This window comes from Rattus norvegicus, chromosome 9, assembly GCF_021556685.1.
Source record: "Rattus norvegicus strain SHRSP/BbbUtx chromosome 9, alternate assembly SHRSP_T2T, whole genome shotgun sequence".
Taxonomy (NCBI): domain Eukaryota; kingdom Metazoa; phylum Chordata; class Mammalia; order Rodentia; family Muridae; genus Rattus; species Rattus norvegicus.
This window is the reverse complement of record NC_141542.1, coordinates 99,066,497-99,085,484: the sequence shown is the minus strand read 5'-3', so window position 1 is coordinate 99,085,484 and position 18,988 is coordinate 99,066,497. Positions and strand designations below refer to the sequence as shown.

General features: G+C 42.3%; 1 protein-coding gene across 2 annotated transcripts in view; it reads right to left on the bottom strand.

Moving 5' to 3' along the window:
- The window catches only part of Col4a3 (collagen type IV alpha 3 chain), a 129,107-nt gene that overhangs the window by 42,705 nt on the left and 67,414 nt on the right, over positions 1 to 18,988 (bottom strand). The window contains exons 12-26 of one of the 2 annotated variants that reach the window (NM_001413988.1): positions 17,396 to 17,437; positions 17,153 to 17,230; positions 14,635 to 14,697; positions 14,063 to 14,122; positions 12,738 to 12,782; positions 12,048 to 12,101; positions 10,367 to 10,408; positions 8,520 to 8,607; positions 8,186 to 8,221; positions 6,468 to 6,632; positions 5,895 to 5,987; positions 5,451 to 5,546; positions 4,348 to 4,418; positions 3,016 to 3,198; positions 1,725 to 1,893 (exon numbers count right to left, since the gene is read on the bottom strand). In NM_001413988.1, the coding sequence (NP_001400917.1) occupies positions 1,725 to 1,893; positions 3,016 to 3,198; positions 4,348 to 4,418; positions 5,451 to 5,546; positions 5,895 to 5,987; positions 6,468 to 6,632; positions 8,186 to 8,221; positions 8,520 to 8,607; positions 10,367 to 10,408; positions 12,048 to 12,101; positions 12,738 to 12,782; positions 14,063 to 14,122; positions 14,635 to 14,697; positions 17,153 to 17,230; positions 17,396 to 17,437 (1,285 nt within the window). Of the gene's footprint in view, positions 1 to 1,720; positions 1,894 to 3,015; positions 3,199 to 4,347; positions 4,419 to 5,450; positions 5,547 to 5,894; positions 5,988 to 6,467; positions 6,633 to 8,185; positions 8,222 to 8,519; positions 8,608 to 10,366; positions 10,409 to 12,047; positions 12,102 to 12,737; positions 12,783 to 14,062; positions 14,123 to 14,634; positions 14,698 to 17,152; positions 17,231 to 17,395; positions 17,438 to 18,988 lie in introns of those variants that run through there. The other variant, XM_087566766.1, reaches the window with a different exon arrangement.

Sequence of the window (18,988 nt, the reverse complement as noted above, 5' to 3'; positions counted from 1 at the left end):
GGCAGGAAGTATTGTGAGGGAGTTATAAACACAGCCCAAGGAAAATGAAATCAATCCCTGTTTTTCTGGAATGCAAAAGTAGTTTGGGGTAACCAGTCTGCAGAGACGTTTCTAATTGGCCTGCAAATATTTATAAGCATCTGTTTATGCCTCGCAATAACTAGATGGCTGGTCGATTGAATCAAATATTGTTCCATAAATAGGCATGGAGTGGGTGAATAGTGGTAAGGTATTAGTTTTTTGGATAGTTGGTAACATGGAAAGCTAGTGTGGTCCATTGAACAAAACAGCAAATGTGACTCAGCAGACTGGGCCCGGGTTTGAAGTTTGTCCCTGATGTTTCCAAGTTTCACGAGTTTGGACACATTTCTCAACCTCTTTGAGAAGTTCCTTATCTGTCCCTGTGGAAATAACAATTACTTGGCAGACACATATTGAAGGCAATATTAACACAGTGGCCAGTATTAAACCATGTTTATGATTAATCATCTCACAGTCTTATGTCATATATTTATTTTTAAAAAACCCTTATTGTTCATGGTATGTGATGGGAAATTTGATAATGTATTTTATGATAATGAGCTCTCTCATTTAGATTCATATTTAGAGAGAAGTAAAGAAGGTTGAATGAAAGATTAAATGAAGTAAAACACACACACACACACACACACACACACACACACACACACACACACGGGGCCAGACAGTAAATAATTTGGGTTCTGTAGTTATGATCTGTTACAACTACTTAACTCTGCCATTTGGAGCAGCCAGAGAGAGCACAGAGTGTGACTACATTCCAACAACCTCATGTATGGACACTTTAATTAGCAGTTCATAAATTTTAATGTGTAGCAGAATGTTGTTAAAGTTGTTTAAAACATGTTAAAAATTGTTAAAAATGTTGTCAACTGTTTGAAAACATTGGAACCATTCTTAACTTTTGGATCATATAAAATGCATTGACGGGTTAGGTCTGCACTTCTGTACAGCATGCTAAATCCCTGTATTAAAACAACAGCCTTTATAGTAGTGCATTGGAAGAACTAAAACAAGCAAGTATCATAAAATAAGCTTTACATACATGTGGGTAAAAGTAAGCATTCGACTGTCGACAGATATGAACACTACAGAACGGTACCCCAATCTTGGTATAATAGAGAGTGTGGTAGCCTGCTAACCATTGTTTAAAGTGACTGTGGGGATAAATGACCAGCGTTACTTGTTGAAAACTCTCCACAAGGAGGACCTATTTCTCCTGGACAGAGAATTACTTTCAGTCGTTGTAGGTCCCCAAAGTCACATGGACTTTAAAGCTATTATCAATGATTGTTCATAGAGCTTAGATATTTTCAAGTTTTGCTGATAACTTGGAGTCACATGGGCAAGGGAAGATACTTCTTTAGATCAAATTGTTAGCTTTGTGCCTCCCTCGAGTGTCTCGTCATAGAGTTCTATTCAACCCTTGGGATGGGTTCATTTTCTATGCTGCTATCAGTCAGAGAAACTGAGGATTATAGGAAGTTTCAGATGAGCTGCCTGTGATGGGAGAGATGGATTTTTTTGGGGGGGGGTCACATCTTTCTTGTCCTTTCAGTCTCTGGGAAGACATATTTGGCAGGAACACATTTGCACGTATGTTCATTAGCTCTGAAGGAGCTGTGTTGGCTGTAAGAACTGTACCCCACTTCACAGAACAGCAAGACTGGAAAAAACTAACCAACCGGCTTCTCCTGGTGGTCCCAGGGCTCCAGGGACTCCTTGGGCTCCCTTTGGACCTGGCTCTCCTTGGGGTCCATAGCCCGGTGGTCCAGCTGGTCCTGCAGGTCCTGGGGGTCCAGGGGATCCAGGAGCTCCTGGAGGTCCCTGGTCCCCTTTCCTTCCACTCAGAGCCTGTGTGACAACAGAAAGGTGTTTGGTGATGCCTCAGTCCAGTATCTTCTTAACACAATTAATATTAACTCAAACAGGGGGACTGGAGAGGATGCCTGGGAGCCCCTGACTTTATAGATGTACCAGGAAAAACTGTTTACCATATCTCCATGCAGAGGTGTTAGAGAGTCTGCAAACGAGTGTGTGTGTGTGTGTGTGTGTGTGTATGTGTGTGTGTGTGTGTGTGTGTGTGTATCTTCAACTTGCTTACCAAGTTTTCCCAAACTGTCCTAGGTGGGTCCCTTTCATTAGATAAATCTGATTAATATTTTAGAAAAGTGGAAAAGCTGGCATTTTGTAAATCCATTTGGACAAAACTTCTCACAGGCCCATCTGTGAGAAGCTTGGTTTGTCACTCTATGACATTTTCAGGAGGATGAGTGAGAAGTTCTATATGGCAAAAAAGAATAAAATTTGCATAAGCTGAAACGTCTTGAGCATTTTATGTTTTTATTTGACCATAGCCTTAAATATTGTATCTTTTATGCATTTACTAGAAGAATAGGAATGAGCCCAGAAGTGTTTTCTAAAAAATTTCCCTTGTTAGTCAAATTCTGTTCTTTCTTTTCCCCTTCCTCCTTTTCAGCCACATTCTTCTCTTATTTTTTTTTTTTTTGAGACAGGATCTCACATAGCCCATGTTGGCCTAGAGCTTCCCATGTAGCTGATAATGACCGTGCACTTCTGCTATCACAACCTTGGTGCTTGGATTATAGGCCTACACAGCCATGGCCAGTTTGTTCACTGCTGAGGATCAAATCCAGGGCTTCCTCTGTGCTGGAGGGATCCATACAGCACTCTGATTTTGGGGGGCTCTTTTCTGCAAACATACTTGATCTACATATTGAGATATGAGCTGTGAACCAGAGTCAGCGTAGACCCTCAACTGGGCTAAGCCACTAAAAGGAGCTTTTTTACTTCATCAAAATACTGTGGATGTTTGTTTGAGTTATTACTGTTATTTTGAAGATGCCTTGTATTGTCTAGATTGAAAAACTATGTATTGTAGGCAATCAGGTTATCTCCTAATTTCTGAGCATCTATGACAGGGTGGGAAACAGGAAAGAAATCTTAAATACAAACCGGTTCGCCCCTAGGTCCTCGTGGCCCTTTTGCTCCTGGACCTCCAGGACTTCCATCGAAGCCCTTTCTCCCTGGCAGGCCTCTGTGTCCAGGATCACCTGGATCGCCCACTTGTCCCCAGGGTAGAGGTGTGTCCCCTTTGTCCCCTTTAAGTCCTGGATGCCCTTGGTCGCCTGGGAATCCCTGTGGTGATACAAAAATGAGTCAGCCTGCTGTTTTGGTAGAACTGTCCTTGGTCAGCCTTAAAAACATTATCAATGAGACCTTTTTACTTTTTATAAACATAGATTTCCCCCTAAGTATATTTAATATTTATCTGTTGATAGACAGATACAGTTGTATGTTTATATAAAATATAAATATAAACTATATACATACTATTTACATGTTAGAAATTGCTTAGCTATTGTATGATGAGTGGACAGCTCAGTACCCATTCCACAGAGACTTCCCGCGTGCCCTCCTTAGTCTCTGAGTCTTTCTTCTGCTCTAGAGGTTAATACTAGAATGTGGATATCTCTTAGCATATATTACTTTGGTGGAGGGAACTGCGTTTTAAAACAGGGTCTCAAACTGTAGACCAGGCTGACATTGAAGACACAGAAATCCTAAATATTCCGTGCGAGGATTGCAGGCATAAGCCAAGCAACCTTAACTATTAGTGTAAACATTTTTGTCCCACAAATAGCATGTCAAACGTCTTATTTGTTTTTTTTAACTTCCCAAACTAAAAAAGAAGCAAGCTAGACAGTCAGAGTCAACACAGTATAAATAATAATAACTTCAGTGTGACATAGTAGGAGAAATTCTGCACGCCACACCATTATCATGATTCAGACTTGTTTGAGCATTGATAAATTCTTACATGCATCCCTTAGTTATTCACTATAATAATAGGGTTAATAGCGATTATATCTAATATAGTCTAATGACATATGATTAGTAATTTTAATATCTATATAGAGGTATAAACTACATACCATAAAATCAATCATATATTCAATGATATCAACCATAATTAGCATCGAAGCATCTTCACTGCTCCCCAGATTCCCTCAAATCCATCTGAGGTCAACCCCTGTTTCCTCAGCCAGTCTGGACAATGATCATATTTCTACCTCTGCCACATTAAAAATGTCATATGGATAAAGAAATGTACTAATTTGCTCATTTAGTCAACAAATACCCAGTGAAGCACCTTCTGATTTCTGAGTTACAGACCTACACTTTGCCGTGGACTACAGACTCAGGTGTGCTGTGGTCACATTTCCAGAGCCACACCCAACTCAGCTTTCCAACCTGAGGCTAAAGTTTATAACCATGAAATCTTACTGCAAATCCTGGGAGACCTGCATTTCCTGGGGACCCTGGGTTTCCCTTCACACCAGGCGCACCTCGTCCTCCTGCAAAGCAATTTATTATGAGCTACTGAATAGAGCCATGCAGCGTATGGGAAAATATATTTCCTTGTGAGGACAAAAAGACAATTTCCAGCCTAAAACATCCATGCAGCCAAAAGCTGTCAACTGGAACATTTAGATTCTGGCTTCCCAACCCTCCCATCCTTGTAATCTTATATATGCTCATTGAAAGAAAATTATACAGGCAATGAAAACTGTAAATCTACCTGCAGAAAGATATTTGCTCGATTCTGGTATACACTGTACATGTTTACATCCATAAACTTATAAGGCTCATGTAGATACTATTTTGGAACCATACAATATACATGCAGATAAATGTAGATGTATAGATTCAATTCAAAATCTCTTTGAATATTATCCGGCCAGACTGTGCATTGTGTTTTAGCTAACTGTTGCTCTTAGACTTCTAGGTTGCGTTTTCAACTTTCAGCCATTGCCATCAAGGCTAAGCAAGCTTCTTCAGGTCTTTAGCTCTCCAAATGCCACGCCTTTTCTCTCTCAGAGACAGAAAGCTAACACGGCTGATGATGTGTTTCCCCTTCAAAAAGTTGATTTAGCACCTAATGTCAAATAAAACGACCTGATCTTTTAAATAAGAGTCCTTCTCATGAGAAAGGACTTACAATATGGAGGAGTACAATAGGCTAGAAGGGAGCGCCCGGCAGGCTCCTCAGTGTGCTCTAGAATACTCTATAGGTCACATGTACACGACTGTCTCAGAAGAGGGGCTGGGAAGAGCCATGTGTTTGGCAAGGTAGTGTCCTTGTTTTATCTGCAAGTCCTTCTAGGACTCTCTTTACAAGTCCCAGGTGGACTTGCAAGAATTCAGCTGCCCAAAGGAAACAATAGCAGTCTTAGGAGATTTTGGCCAACTTCATGGTAGCATAGGGCCTTCAGAACTCGTTCTTTAAATTCATTATGACATCTAGGCATCCTAATACCCTCTTAAATGTCTCAGTACATTTATTTTCTGTCCATGCAATGTTACATTTTCACGCAAGTTGTCCGTACCTGGGATTCCTTTGACACCATCTAATCCTGGAACTCCTGGGACTCCTGGGGGCCCTGGGATGCAGTGACACTCAGTACAAGGTTGGCCTGGTTCTCCTGCAGCGGGACAGGACATGTGTTGCTTGCCACACAGAGTGGTCAGAAAGGACAGGTCCTCTCTACCTACCAGCCATTATGTACATAGTTTCCTTGTTGTTATTGTGAAACTAATCTCTGTTTGCCTCAGTACGACGCTGTCTTGTTGAGAGAGAAAAGTCCAAGCATTTACTGTCTCAGTTTTTCCCTAGGCAAGTTGGATAGGCTGTCACTTTAGGCTTGGCCAGCAATTCATTGCATGTTAAATGGGCTACCACTTGACAGATAAGTGAATACTTCTAGGTAATTTGTTTGGAAAAGAAGTCATTTTTTTGATTGAGGGGGAAAAAAATCAGAAAAGGCTTTTACCTTTGGGTCCATCGACTCCTGGAACTCCTGGAGGTCCTATATCGCCTGGTGCTCCATGGTCACCAGGTGGACCTGGCTGAAAAACAGTGTCACCTAGGAAAAGACACCATCAGAGATCAGTTTTTTGGGGGGCGGGGGGTTGGGAGGAGATTTGGGGAAGTAGCTCAGTGGTTAGAGTGTATGTCTGATACATGAGGTCCTGGATTCAGTTATCAACAGTGAAAAAATACAAAGCCAACGAACAGAAAAACCCAACACTACCCCCGCAACACACATACAGACACACTCCATTAATTTTTATTTGCGTTTTTTCAAAAAGCCAATTTTAAACATGCATATGATTTTACACGCATCTGCTCCATTCTTCTGGTGGGAGATGAGCCTTTAGAAGTTTATCCACACCTGAGAAGACACATGCTGACCAGCTCTTACAAAAATGTATTGTTGTTTTCTGTTCTACTTCCTAAGATTATTCTACGGGCCTGTGCTCCCGTGCCCGAGGTTACATGGGCTCGATGTAGTTCTTTGAGGGGCTATCATAGAAACACAAATAGACCCATTTTATATCTTTACCTGGACGTCCTGGAGGTCCTGGTGGGCCTGGTGGACCTGGTGATCCAGGACATCCCAGGGATCCAGGAGGGCCCACGGTGTCTATCCCAGGGGGTCCCCTCTCCCCTTTACTCCCTTTCAAGCCTGGCCATCCGACAGGTCCTCTGAGGCCAGGCCTTGACGGTCCTTGGAAGAAAGTCATTTGTTAATTTTTCTTCTGATGAATACGTTTATTTTTTTTTAGTTCAAAATAGAATGATTAATTCTTATTTACAGGACTTGTGCAGTTGGAAACTATGCAAAGCATGTAAAACAAACAAACCAAAAAAGAGAATACCCTTCCTTTCTCAGCCTTGTTACATTGTATTATGAGAGAGTGTGAAAACGTTCTGACAGGATGACTCATGTGATTTATTACAAGGAGTGAAGACTGAGTCTGGGATGTGCTGTAGGCTTTATGTTCAAGGACTTGTGAGGAGTTCTTGCATGGGTGCTATTTGGTAGATTTACTATTTCAATTAGAGACTAGAGGATGCTTAATTTTGGCACTCCCAAATGAGAAAGAACAAGTTGTAATTCAGACGTATTCCCACCATGAAAGGATGGGAAAGGCAGGTGTATCTGCGGGCACATGCTGAGTTAGATGGCACAGACCCAACCCTAGGTCAGCGATGTTTCGATTTTGAACATCTGCCTCATAAACAACCAACTGTTACAAGGAGAGTTCTCACCACCATAACAGCTGAGAAGCCAGCTGGGATTGTTAGTGGGGCCTACAGCCAAACCCTTCTGACGGCTGGCTGCTTCAGAACTTTGTGACTTTCTCTTCACTGCCTTCTTAAAGGGGGCTATGCTTTCCTTAGGGGCCTGGAATGGAGAAGGAAGTCTTGAATCTTCATCCAGATGTCTAAAAAGTACTCTGTTGCTCACTCCAGCTTTGGGTGATACCTACTGTTAAAGTGTATACGTGAGTCTATACACGTGTGTGTGTGTACCAGATATATACAGGCACAAGACTTGTTGATTTTAGTATCTATTAGATTTTCTTCCTTTAAAAAGAACTTGGCACAGTCACTGGGGATGGGTCTTTAAGAACCCGCATCTAATGCTATTTTTTAATCTCCTGGAAAGTGAACATTAAAATGGCTCAGAGATGAAAATATAAAACTTTACAGAAATAGTGCCAGCAATGGTGGCACACACCTTTGATCCCAGCACGCAGGAGGCAGAGGCAGGTGGATCTCCTGAGTTCTGGGCCAGCCTGGTCTACAGAGTGAGTTCCAAGACAGCCAGGACTACACAGGGAAACGCTTTCTTGAAAAATCAAACCAAACCAAATGAAACACAACAGCAACAACAACAACAGCAGCAGCAGCAGCAGCAGCAGCTTTACAGAAAAAGTATAATTTAGGTATCTTTGTAGGCCTTGTATTATATAGTGAAAACGATTGTTTTCAACCAGTCTACTTGCTGTGACATCAGTGTTCTGTATCTTTGTGCCACCTTTGAGGACCAGGGCTCCAGCTCATCCCCCAAGATCATATGCTTACACTTAAAACCATCGAGAGTCACTTTATCAGTTTGTTTCAATGCCTGAAACTTTTCCAACATAGGCCACATAGGCCACAAAGATAAAAAGCAAGAAGCTAGAAACTCTTTTTAGTGTCAATAAATGAAAACATTTCTTTTATAAGTAATATGAACTTACAAGAACAGTATTCAAAGAAACAGAGACATACCAGGACTTCCAGGAACTCCAGGGGGACCACTGGGACCTGGGAATATACCACGTCAGTTAATTGCTTGCAAAATTATAGGTGTCCCCCTGCCCACTTTTGAATTCGATGTCATTTTAGTTGCCATTGAATTTTCTTTTTTTTTTTTTTAGGTGGTATACCACTTACAAAATTCTCATGTAAAACACAAAAATTGGAAACAAAAAATATCTCCACTGATGTAAAGGAGGACTTCCTCTTCCTCCCTTACCCAGAAACTGCCATAGTTCTGTGAACGCTCTCTCACCACCCTGAAAGAACCGTGGTGCTAAAGGCTTAAGGAAGAAATGTATCTTACCCCGTGGGCCACGGACTCCTTTGGGCCCAGGCGGGCCTGGCATTCCTTTATCTCCCTTTTGCAGATGTGCATCATAACATTCTTCTGTCTTAAAGGAGAAGCAGAGAATGAATAGGAAGCAGAGCTATGGCTGGGACCGAGTCCTTTACTTCAGTCTTTTTATTTTGGCCTAAAAGAGAATTTCTTCATTTACCTGAGTTCAAAGGCTTTTATAGTAGCAGGTAGCCCGTAGTCATGCCCATACAAGTGAATAGATGAATAGACCAAGATGACCTTTCTGATACTACCATGTATTTTATGAGCTTTCAGCTAGAAACTATATTTAATTTAATTACATTGTTTTTTTTTTTCTGGATGAGACTCAAAATCAGGGCCTTATGTCCAAGCACTGGTCCACCGAGCTATGTTCTTAGCCCTAGAAGTACATTTTAAAAATGATGTGACTAAACTGGCCTATTTTTTTTTTAAATTTGTTGACTTAGAAACAAAGTATAAAGAACCTTTACTCAAACCTCATTCATTAAATCTACAACATTATCAGTAACAAGGCCATAGTGATGATCATAAATTCTACAATGTCATACGTGCACCCATGGGGTATTTGACTCTGCTATAATTTATGATGTCGCAGAAGAAAGCAGCCCATCAAAATTTCCTAGCAGTTCCACAAAAGCTTTTTTGGGTTGACTTTCCTCTGAAACATTAAGATACAGATTTCTGGGACTCACCTTCATTCGCTTATGTAGAGTGATGTTATGTAGCTTGGGGAGGGGGTCTGAGAACTGCATTAAAAAGACTAATCTTATGTATATGAGTTGTTGCATATATTGTATGTGCACCACTTAGAGGTCAGAAGAGGACACTGGATCCCTCAGAACTGGAGTCACCAATGACAAACCCAGGTTCTTTGCAAGGACAAGTGCTCATAGCTGCTAAGCCATTTTCACAGCAGCTCACTTACTGATTGTGTGTGTGTGTGTGTGTGTGTGTGCATGCACATTCCCAAAGTGGCCAGAGGTTCAGAACCCCTGCCACTGGGGTCGCAAATGATTATGTGTCACCCAGTGTGGGTGCTAGGAACTGAACTCGGGTTTCCTGAATGAACAGTTGACACTCATAAACTCTGAACCATCTCTCTAGCCTTGAGAACTACACTCTTCACAACATGTACCCCATGGCCTCCTAGGCCATTTTTACAGCTTGTACAACCAGACGCAGAAACTCTGCTCGGCACATTGGCTATGAGACCAATTGCTTTGGAGAAATGAGCAGATGTCAGGCCTGAGAGCTGGCAGCCTCTCTCATTCTTTTGAGGAGGCCTGCGGGGTCATCAGATTCTTATCTGTGTTAGGCCGGGCAGTGCTCCTTGCGCGTGGCACTTGGGCTGTAGGGACTGGTTCTTGATGACCTGCATCAGGTCTGAGCGTCGGCTGCCTGCTGTTAAAAGTGGGTCATGCCAAAAGGACCGGGCTCTTTAATTCCATAGTGCCCTAGCTGTCTTCAGTCGCAGCCATTTTATTCCACACTGAGAATACTGTGTCAGCTTGGGCAAACTGACTCTAGGCCATGTTTTATTTTGTTTTGTTTTCCTTTTTGTTTTGTTTGCTTATTTTTCTTGTTCACAGTTCGAGATGGGCTGTATTAGTGCATTTTAAGGACCAAACATAATCAAATATTTATGCATCGTCAAATAGGTAAATAATGACCGCAACTAATTTTTGCCTTGCCAAAACGTAACTGTAAACGCTCTCATATTCATCATAACATTAATGAGATATCGTGATTTAAAATTTGCTCAGTACTTGGAAGAACTTAACTCTGACATTGTTATCTCTAGTTACACTTACTGGACCAGGAAATCCTGGGGGGCCAATGTCTCCTTTCCATCCCTAAATAGAAAGATAGTTACAGGTGAGTATGCAAGCCCAGAGTAGCATAGTTAATAAACAAAATGCAATGTAAGTTACTAGTCGAGGTAGTATCCTTTTGGTATAATATGCAAGCCAGATTACAGGGTTTGTAATTGCCTTGAACTCAACTTCCTGGAGATCCTTTATCTATGAGGAGTTTTGTCTGACAAGGCTGGGAAGTAGTGAATGTTAGCTTGCCTGTTCTCTAGCTCTCCTTTAAACCTCCGCCATATGGTCACGTGCCTCGCACAGCCACATTGTCACACAGATTGTAGTTGTGGGATAACCAGGTCAGTTAAAGACCAGTGTACCCAACCTCCTTTGTTTCAAAAGGGCAATCCAAAATTCTCCCAGGAATATTATTAAAAGACAAACTTTGAACCTGAATGTACATCTTGGCATATGTAAATTATCTGTGAACACCTCCAGCAACAGAAGCAAGTGGTATGGAACTATACAACTAGTCGGTTGTGACCTTTTAGAGACACATGACCCAGATGAGGTTCCTGGGTCCAGGCTGAGGTCCTTGGCCTCAGATGACCAGATGGATTCCTGCTATAGTGAACCTTTTCTCATAACTTCCTCATAGGGAGTGATACTTCACCAGAGAGTCCTGAGCCAGCCAGCCTCAGCTTCAATGAACAGCTAATTGTTTTCTTATTATTGTTTAGCTTCCCAGCATTTAAAAAATGTAATATTTAAAAAGATTACAAGGGTCTGTCACTTCTTTTCAGACTACTACTATCAATTATCAAGCAAGTAAGTTTACATTACTCCATGGAGAAATCTTTGTTTGACACAGGAGTGAAGAGGCTTGCTTTACAGGTGCACAGACATCACCCTGATAGCCAGCACTGTTAGAGGCAGAGGAAAAGACCCAAGAGGAGGAGTGTTTTTCCACAGGACTGTCAGAATGCTTGGGCCCTGTCAATAATTCTTACTTCCTATATTTATTGAGTCATCACCGGAAACTGAGAACATCTCATTTGACAATCCTCTTAGATTTCCCCACCAATAAGTCATAGCTTTTAATCTCAATACTTGGTTAACAAAAACATGATAATATATTTTTTTAAAGCAATACATATGGGCAGGCGAGATGGCTCAGTGGGTAAAAGGTGCTTGTCACCAAGCCTGATTATCCAAGTTTGAGTCCTCAAACCCACGTGGTGTGGAAGTTGTCCTCTGACCTCCGCAAGTAGGCTCTGTTTCATGTGCCTTTCCACAATATATAAACAAAAGTGAGATGAAAAGCGTTATACACAACAACAAAATCTACAGGAAACTGAAATTTCCTGGTTAAGACAGGAATGGATCAGACAGCCTGGAAGGGATCGGTAAGGAAGGAGGAACACCCACAAAAGCCTGGTGTGTGATAGGCACCCCATAAGAAGAAGAAGACGGCCTTCTCGTCTGTGAAGTGGGACTCGCGCCCATTTTCCAGGAGCAACTTTGGGATCAGGTAGGAATATCTGAGGGCATTCAGCTTAGTGATGCCAACAGTTTTCATTGTATGCTCAAACCTCAGGAGACAGACTTGGAGATTTTACTTTTACTCAATGTCAACTAGCGTAGGCATTGGCCAACCTGTTGGAAAAAGCTAAAGATGGGATATTACCTTAATGCCGGCTTCACCCCTCAACCCAGGAAAGCCTCTGGTTCCCTTGGCTCCCTGCAGAAAAAGATAAAAGGACAGCAGATCTAAAGACATGAGGCGATTGTGTTTGTGTCGAAGCACGTGCAGTCGGAACTTATTTAACTCTTAAATATTTAAAAGTTATTTTCAAAATCAACATGTAACAGCTGTGTATCTGGTATACAATGGATGTTTCCAGATCGCACTGGTTGTGATAGATATAATCACATTGTATCTACGAGGCTGCGTGCTTGGTGTACTGAGCAGGGCGGGAAACTAGCATATACCCACCCCCGGTTTCATTACGGTGTTAAAAACCCCCTTAGCTATTTTTTTAAGTAGGCAATACACCAGTGCCGATTATAGTTCCCTTACTGTGAGACGGTGCCTGGGAGTAAATTTAAAGTACTCACAGACTAACCACTTCCTGTCCTTCCAACTAACCACCCCCCTCAGCCGCAGGCACCCACACTGTCTCGGAGAGAACAGCTTCTATGCTCACCGCGTCTGATCGAGCAGTACTTGCTGTTTTAAGCGTGCTCAGTTGATCTTTCCACAGTGGGGCTGCCGAACCCAATGTAGTCTTTAAAAGCTGAAACTGCCTGAGGACCCTTAGCTAACCTTCATCGGCTATCGCTGCTTCTTCCACGATTATCAACAGGCATGTCCTACCTCAGTGCCAGGGAAGCCGGGAGCACCGTCTTTTCCAGGTTTTCCCTAAATCAAAAACACTAACGTTAATAAACGGGTTAACTTTAGTAAACAGAAAACATCCATGCTATAGTCTCCTTTTAACACGGGACAAGAAAGCTTCAGGGAGCTTCCTCACTGACTGTTGGATTTTATAAAGTAAGACTCCTAGTCACTGAACAGCAATGGGCATCTTGTACCAGGGAAGGTAGAAGGTGGAAGGCGGGCAGGATCAGTGGTTAGAGTCAAAATGAGGGAGAGAAGTTAAGCTTTGAGTTCATGTCCATCGTGGAAAGGGAACCAGGGAAGCACCAAGCAGAGAGGTAAATAAGTTAGAAAGAAGAGAATGTTTACAACATGTTGCTTTGAAATGCACTTTCTTAAATCCTAGTGAATATTAAAATACATAAGTATCTAAAGCATATTGCGGTTTCTCGGCAGATGTGGTCTTAATGAAATCCTATGCTATGGACCCTTTCTGATAGGAGTAAAAGTCCGGCAAGCTGAATTGTTTTTCCTCGAATACCCCCACTCCAGTTTCTCCTCCTGAACGTTTGCTTTTTAGAGTTTCTACATGCTATGTCTGTTTAAATCTTCTCAGATGGGGCTGAGTGGGGGAACTGGGCCCCGCTGCTTCTGTGTTCTCAGCATCCCACTTAGAGACACACTATCCCCTGTTGTTCTGTCTTCAATCTGGTTGGTTCTGATGAGCTGTCACTCACAGGAGATCACTGACTAGCCAATCAAAGACCTTTCTGCTGTGGCCATAGCTGTTGTTCCAGAGTGAGACAAAAGAGCAAGCTAGGTCAATCTGATCTTGAATCTCTGCGTGCGCGCGCCCGTGCATGTGCGTGCGTGTGTGAGTGCGTGCGTGTGTGCGTGCGTGCGTGTGTGTGTGTGTGTGTGTGCGCACGCGTGCGTGCGTGCCTGCCTACATGTGTGCACACACACATGCACATGGCTGTAGTTTTTTTTTCTTCGATGTCATTAGCCTGAAGTTGTCTGGGGTGCTATCTCATTCTTCCCGCCTTTCCCTGATGCTCATCCTTTGCTGGACAGAATAGGGTTGGTGCCCAGAGAAGAGCAGAGGTGAGCTGGAGAGATTCCTGCTCCAACTCTCAGCTTCTGAAGTCCCTGATGCTTGTTTTAGTTTTTCCAGATAAAAAATAAATCGCACCAAAATTTAAATACATTAAAACAAACAAACAAACAAGCAACCCAGCTAGTTGAAGCATCTTACTCTGTAACCCAAAGAGTCCAAGCTCTGCCTCTCCTGGATTGCACATGCTCCTGAATTAACACCTTACCCGAGGACCAGGCTCTCCAGGAGCACCCTTTTCTGATCCATAGGAGTCTCCAGGTGGTCCCTGTACGATTAGAGTTATGAAATGCTTTAGAAATGACTGTTTTTTAAACTGATTAAAATAATTTGTTTCTCCTACTGGCCATATTTAAAACTGAATAATGTAAAAGACAAATTATTCTAAGAATTAGCTTTAAATAGATATTCAAAAGCTGCTGGTATTGGCAGGTCACACATATAAAATAGTGCAGAGATTTCATCTAGAGATGGCCGCGAAATACTTCTAGAACATTCCTGGGCTTTGCGTTTTAGTGAACATCAATATTTAAAGGTTGAACACTCATCAAAATATTGAAGGTTGACCTAACTGAACTGGGTGTGTTATTGATAAACAATGAGGTATAAAGGTGGTAGGGGGCATGGTCAGAGGGGCAGCAGGAGTAGGGAGGGAAGTCTGGGTGGATATAATGGAGACAAAATGTATCAGTGCATACAATTGTCAAAGGATAAAAATATCCCTAACAATATGAACTAAGCTTTATGTGTCATAGGAACAAAAGGACTGAAAAGACCTACCGAGGGTCCAGGAGGTCCAGGTTCACCCCTCTCTCCCTCATCGCCTTTCTGTCCCTGAAAGTCCTGTCATAAATACAGTTCAAGGTCATTATCACAAACCAACTGAATAAGATGAGACCAGTCGCACTTAGAAATACCTTCTGTCCAGTAAAATGAGTCCTGAAAACCAGCACTGGTCTCATGACAACAGCCCAGTGGTTTTTCTTGTTCTCATGATTCACAGTTAATGCATGAACTCACAGTAATACTGTTGTAACCTTTAAAAGAAATATCCTTTGTGTTTCCCCATAGGAATATACTTGTCAGTTACTGTTACATCTGCCAACCAATAAAGGTCTAAGGTCAGTGTCCGCAACCCTGCCCCTAATCATCCACTAGAGTAAATTGAAGTGGACAGCACAAGAAAACCAAACATCATATGGTATTTCGTAGAGCCCAGACTTCTACACTCTTTAAGGTCAGAGTGTAGTTATGATTAGTTTTGATTTTCAAACATTTTGTAACCTTTGGGGAAGCTGTGTTATGTCCTTAATTAAAATGATTTTTTGTGCTTGTGAGGTAACTCTGGAGAGGACCCGAGCCCTGGATCCAATCCTTGGCACCAGCAGTCCCATCCCAAAGATCAGACAAGTATTCTGTCAATGTGTCATCAACCCTTAAACAACAGTATTAGTCTGAGAATTAACCTTAAACCCACCCATCTCTGTAATGAAGAAGGTCAAGAATATTCAAATAATCCACTTGGTAGCCTGTTTCCTGCCTGCAAGCGCAGGGTTGCACTGGGTGCTTTTCTGTGTACTTTCTGTTCTGCCATTGGTGCCAAGGGTGCACAAGGTGATGTCGAAAGAACTTCACTGAGTATTTGAAGCACTCCAAAAGCAGCTTCTTTTTTTTTTCTTTTCTTTTTTTCTAGAGCTGGGACCGAACCCAGGGCCTTGTGCTTGCTAGGCAAGCGCTCTACCACTGAGCTAAATCCTGAACCCCCAAAGGCGGCTTCTTAATCTACGCATTTTGGGGAGCAGGGAAGAAGTTTGATCCCCTGGGAAAGGAACTGTTATGAGAATTGGATCTCTGTACCTCTGTGCATGCTTTTAACAATAAAGTGTGGGCTGAGAATGCAAAAAAAAAAAAGTGTCCTTTGGATCAAATTACATTATTATATTTATTTACCTACCGAACCAGCTTTCTATTATAGAACATTCATTTCTAGTATAGAAATTTCTAGTATAGACACATTCATGCCTAAAAATTAAAATTGCCTTGATTGGAATAACACCTTCCTGTTCAGGCACCCTCATGATGAATTGACACAGGCTTATGTGAGCCACTGTCCCATTTAGTTGGTCACCTCCCACCTCCCCCAGTATCTGTATTCTTTTGAGGACCCTAGTTTTTCCAGCTTATTTTTCCCAGGTCAAATATTTAATATATAAATTTTTGTAAACATGAAAATGTATTCAATTCTTTTTAGACAATGATGCTTTAGATCTCACTGATTTACTTTTTGCTAATGGTCTCTGAAGAATTCACTTATTTTCCTCAGGCCATTTTCCCAGTCTTCGATGTGATTTTTTTTCCATATTATATTCCACCGTGCTTTCTCTGAACTCCACTGAGTTTTGTTTTGGTCATTTAGACTATGTGCAGGTGGACAGTGGTTGTAGGGCTTCTTCTTAGAATAAAGATAGTATTCTAAGGTTTTCAGAGGTAACGGTTGTCCAACTCACTGAACATTGAAAAGCCACCGAGTTGATCATAAATGAGAGAGTATTATGGTTTGTATATTATGCTACAAAAATTGTTAAAGGCTAGTTATAATTAAAACCCATGGGGTATACTTTTGAAAGAGCATATTTTATATTTAAATCATGTTGCAGCTAAATTATCATCTGAAGTAATTAAGTATAATTCTCTGTTAATTTGATACTATTTGAATTCTTTATTTCCCCTCCCAGACTTTCCAAGTGCAGGCTAATGGCTGAATTGGTGTGTGGCACTGTGTATTCATTTCCCAAGTGCTCAGCAACTCCATATCCTGGTCCTCTTGGCCATCTTGCTATAGAAACAAAATGCAGTTCATGTCAAAAATGACATGGAGTAGTGGTCTTGGTGAAGACTGTGTGTCCTTGAGGCTACAGTGGCCATGCCAAGGGTCCCATTAGATTGCAGTGCTCTTCTACTCTGTCGATAGGCCATTGCCATCCTATTGGGTCAAAGCCACACATTCCACACAAGGGACAATGAGAGGGAACAGGAGAGAAGAGTGGTGAATGACATCAGGCCTGTGCCTTGTAGCCACCAGTCTTGGCTTCCTCATTTAAGCTTTCTATCCTCCCTTCACCCCAAAGGAAGTGGGAGGAATCAATCTACATGGTTTAATCCTTCTCCCAGCCAGGAGTGGGAAACAGGGATCAAGAAGGCTCATGATGGAGCTTGTAAAAGAAAAGAAAGGATCAGCAAGATGTCTTTCCCAGAAACAAAGGCACAGACAGCCAGAATCCCAGAGCTACAGACTTACCGATTTTCTGTATGGGTGTCGGAGTGTAAAAATCACTGGTCCTGGCAGCCCAGGAGGTCCTGTTAATCCTTTCACACCCTAAAGACAAGCCCAGTAGAGAATGAGAGGTCCCCAGTAGCAGCCCCAGCCTCATCAGCACATCAGCCCCTCCCCCTCAAAGGTCTGTTTTCTCTTCTGCCTCACACACAGCAGACCAAATGCATTGTGGGGGAGGCTCGCACCTTCTGGCCCACTAGAACATACCTTTTCTCCTTCTTGTCCTATCGTGCTATCGCCCATGCGACCCTGTTAGAAAACATGAGATGCCATTGTTAGGTCTCAGGAAGTCCCTATGTCTAAAAATGAGTTCAAGCTGGACTACAGAAGCCAACATCCCTCAGGTAGCCGAGAATGTCCCCCAAAGGAGTCACTTCCCCAGCAGGGACATGTGGCTTCATTGACATGCAGCCCTGGTTTCATATCAGCCATGCCTCAGGCTCCCTCAGTCCCTCCTCATAAGTACTTGCTATTTCAAAGTCCTACAATAGCTCTGGCCCTTCTCACCTCCCCAGACTTCCCTCCTCCCAAATGCCTGTTCTTTCTATAAAGACAAAGTGTCCTGTGCCCCTCCCTCCTCCCTCTATCCCTCCCTCCTATCTCCCTCCCTTGTAAAAGAAAGAAAGGATCAGGAAGATGTCTTTCCCAGAAACAAAGGCACAACCACAATCACAGAGCTATAGACTTACCGATTTTTTGTGTCCCCACTTAATCTCCTTCCTTCCCCCCTTTCCTCCCTCCCTCCCTCCCTCCCTCCCTCCCTCTCTCCCTCCCTCAGACCCTTCCATCTATCTCCTGCTGTCTTACTGTATCCATAATCTCTCCAGAGCTCTCTAGCCTGCAGTCCTTTTTCCTCCACTCTGGATTATTTCAGACGCCTCTGGATAAATTTTCTCTGTTATGCAGAATAAATATGCCCCCTAATAATGGAGCAGCCTTGTTGGCAATTTCTTTACTGCACCCCTTTATATATATAGCCACTATGTTTAAAAATAAATATGAATAACTGAAGCTCACTAAAATTCTAGTCCTTGTAAGGGAAGACTTACAGTTTCATCTTAGTTTTGAAATTATGAAGTTATGCTGCTATTTTTACACACTAGCAATGTGTTTCTGTTAAATGTGGTGGTTTCAAGATACAGGAAACAGAAGACTCACTGAGGACAATGGATGACACAAGAGTTGGGGACGAGGAATGGAAGCCACCCAGAGAGAATTTTCCCAATTAAGCTACTGTCTGGTTTTGATCTCCTTGGCTGGCTACTTCCTGGTGAGCCCTTAACTCCTGGCTACCTAACTTCCTGTGTCACTTCGCTTTCTGATGCTCTAATTTGTCACACTAAAAATAAGAGAGGTGAGTAACTGAATGTCAAGCTTCTGAAATTAACGTCAGAAAAGCCAAAAGTGGAATACAAGGGAGAGAGACAGAGAGACTGCTTGTGTGCATCTAACGATGAAGTAGTAATCGTGAAAGCCCACTGGGAAGTGTCCAGTTCATTAGGTCAGCAATATTAGTTAGAACCACTGTGCTTAGTAATAGTTCCTTGGTGAGGCTCAGCTCCACTCAATATTTTTATCCTGAAACTACAGCTTGAATTTTGAATAGAAACACCCAAAGCACCCAGATTGAAGGCCAAATGGACTTGGCTTTTATCTAGCCACATAGGTCATGTGGATTTTGCAAAGCAGCCCACTGTAAGAATTGATGTGATGAGGCAGGGTTACTAGAAATGGAAACCAATATGTTAGAAACTCCTGCTTTCTTCTGTTGTTCTGAGTCATGGATTAAGTTACTGCTGG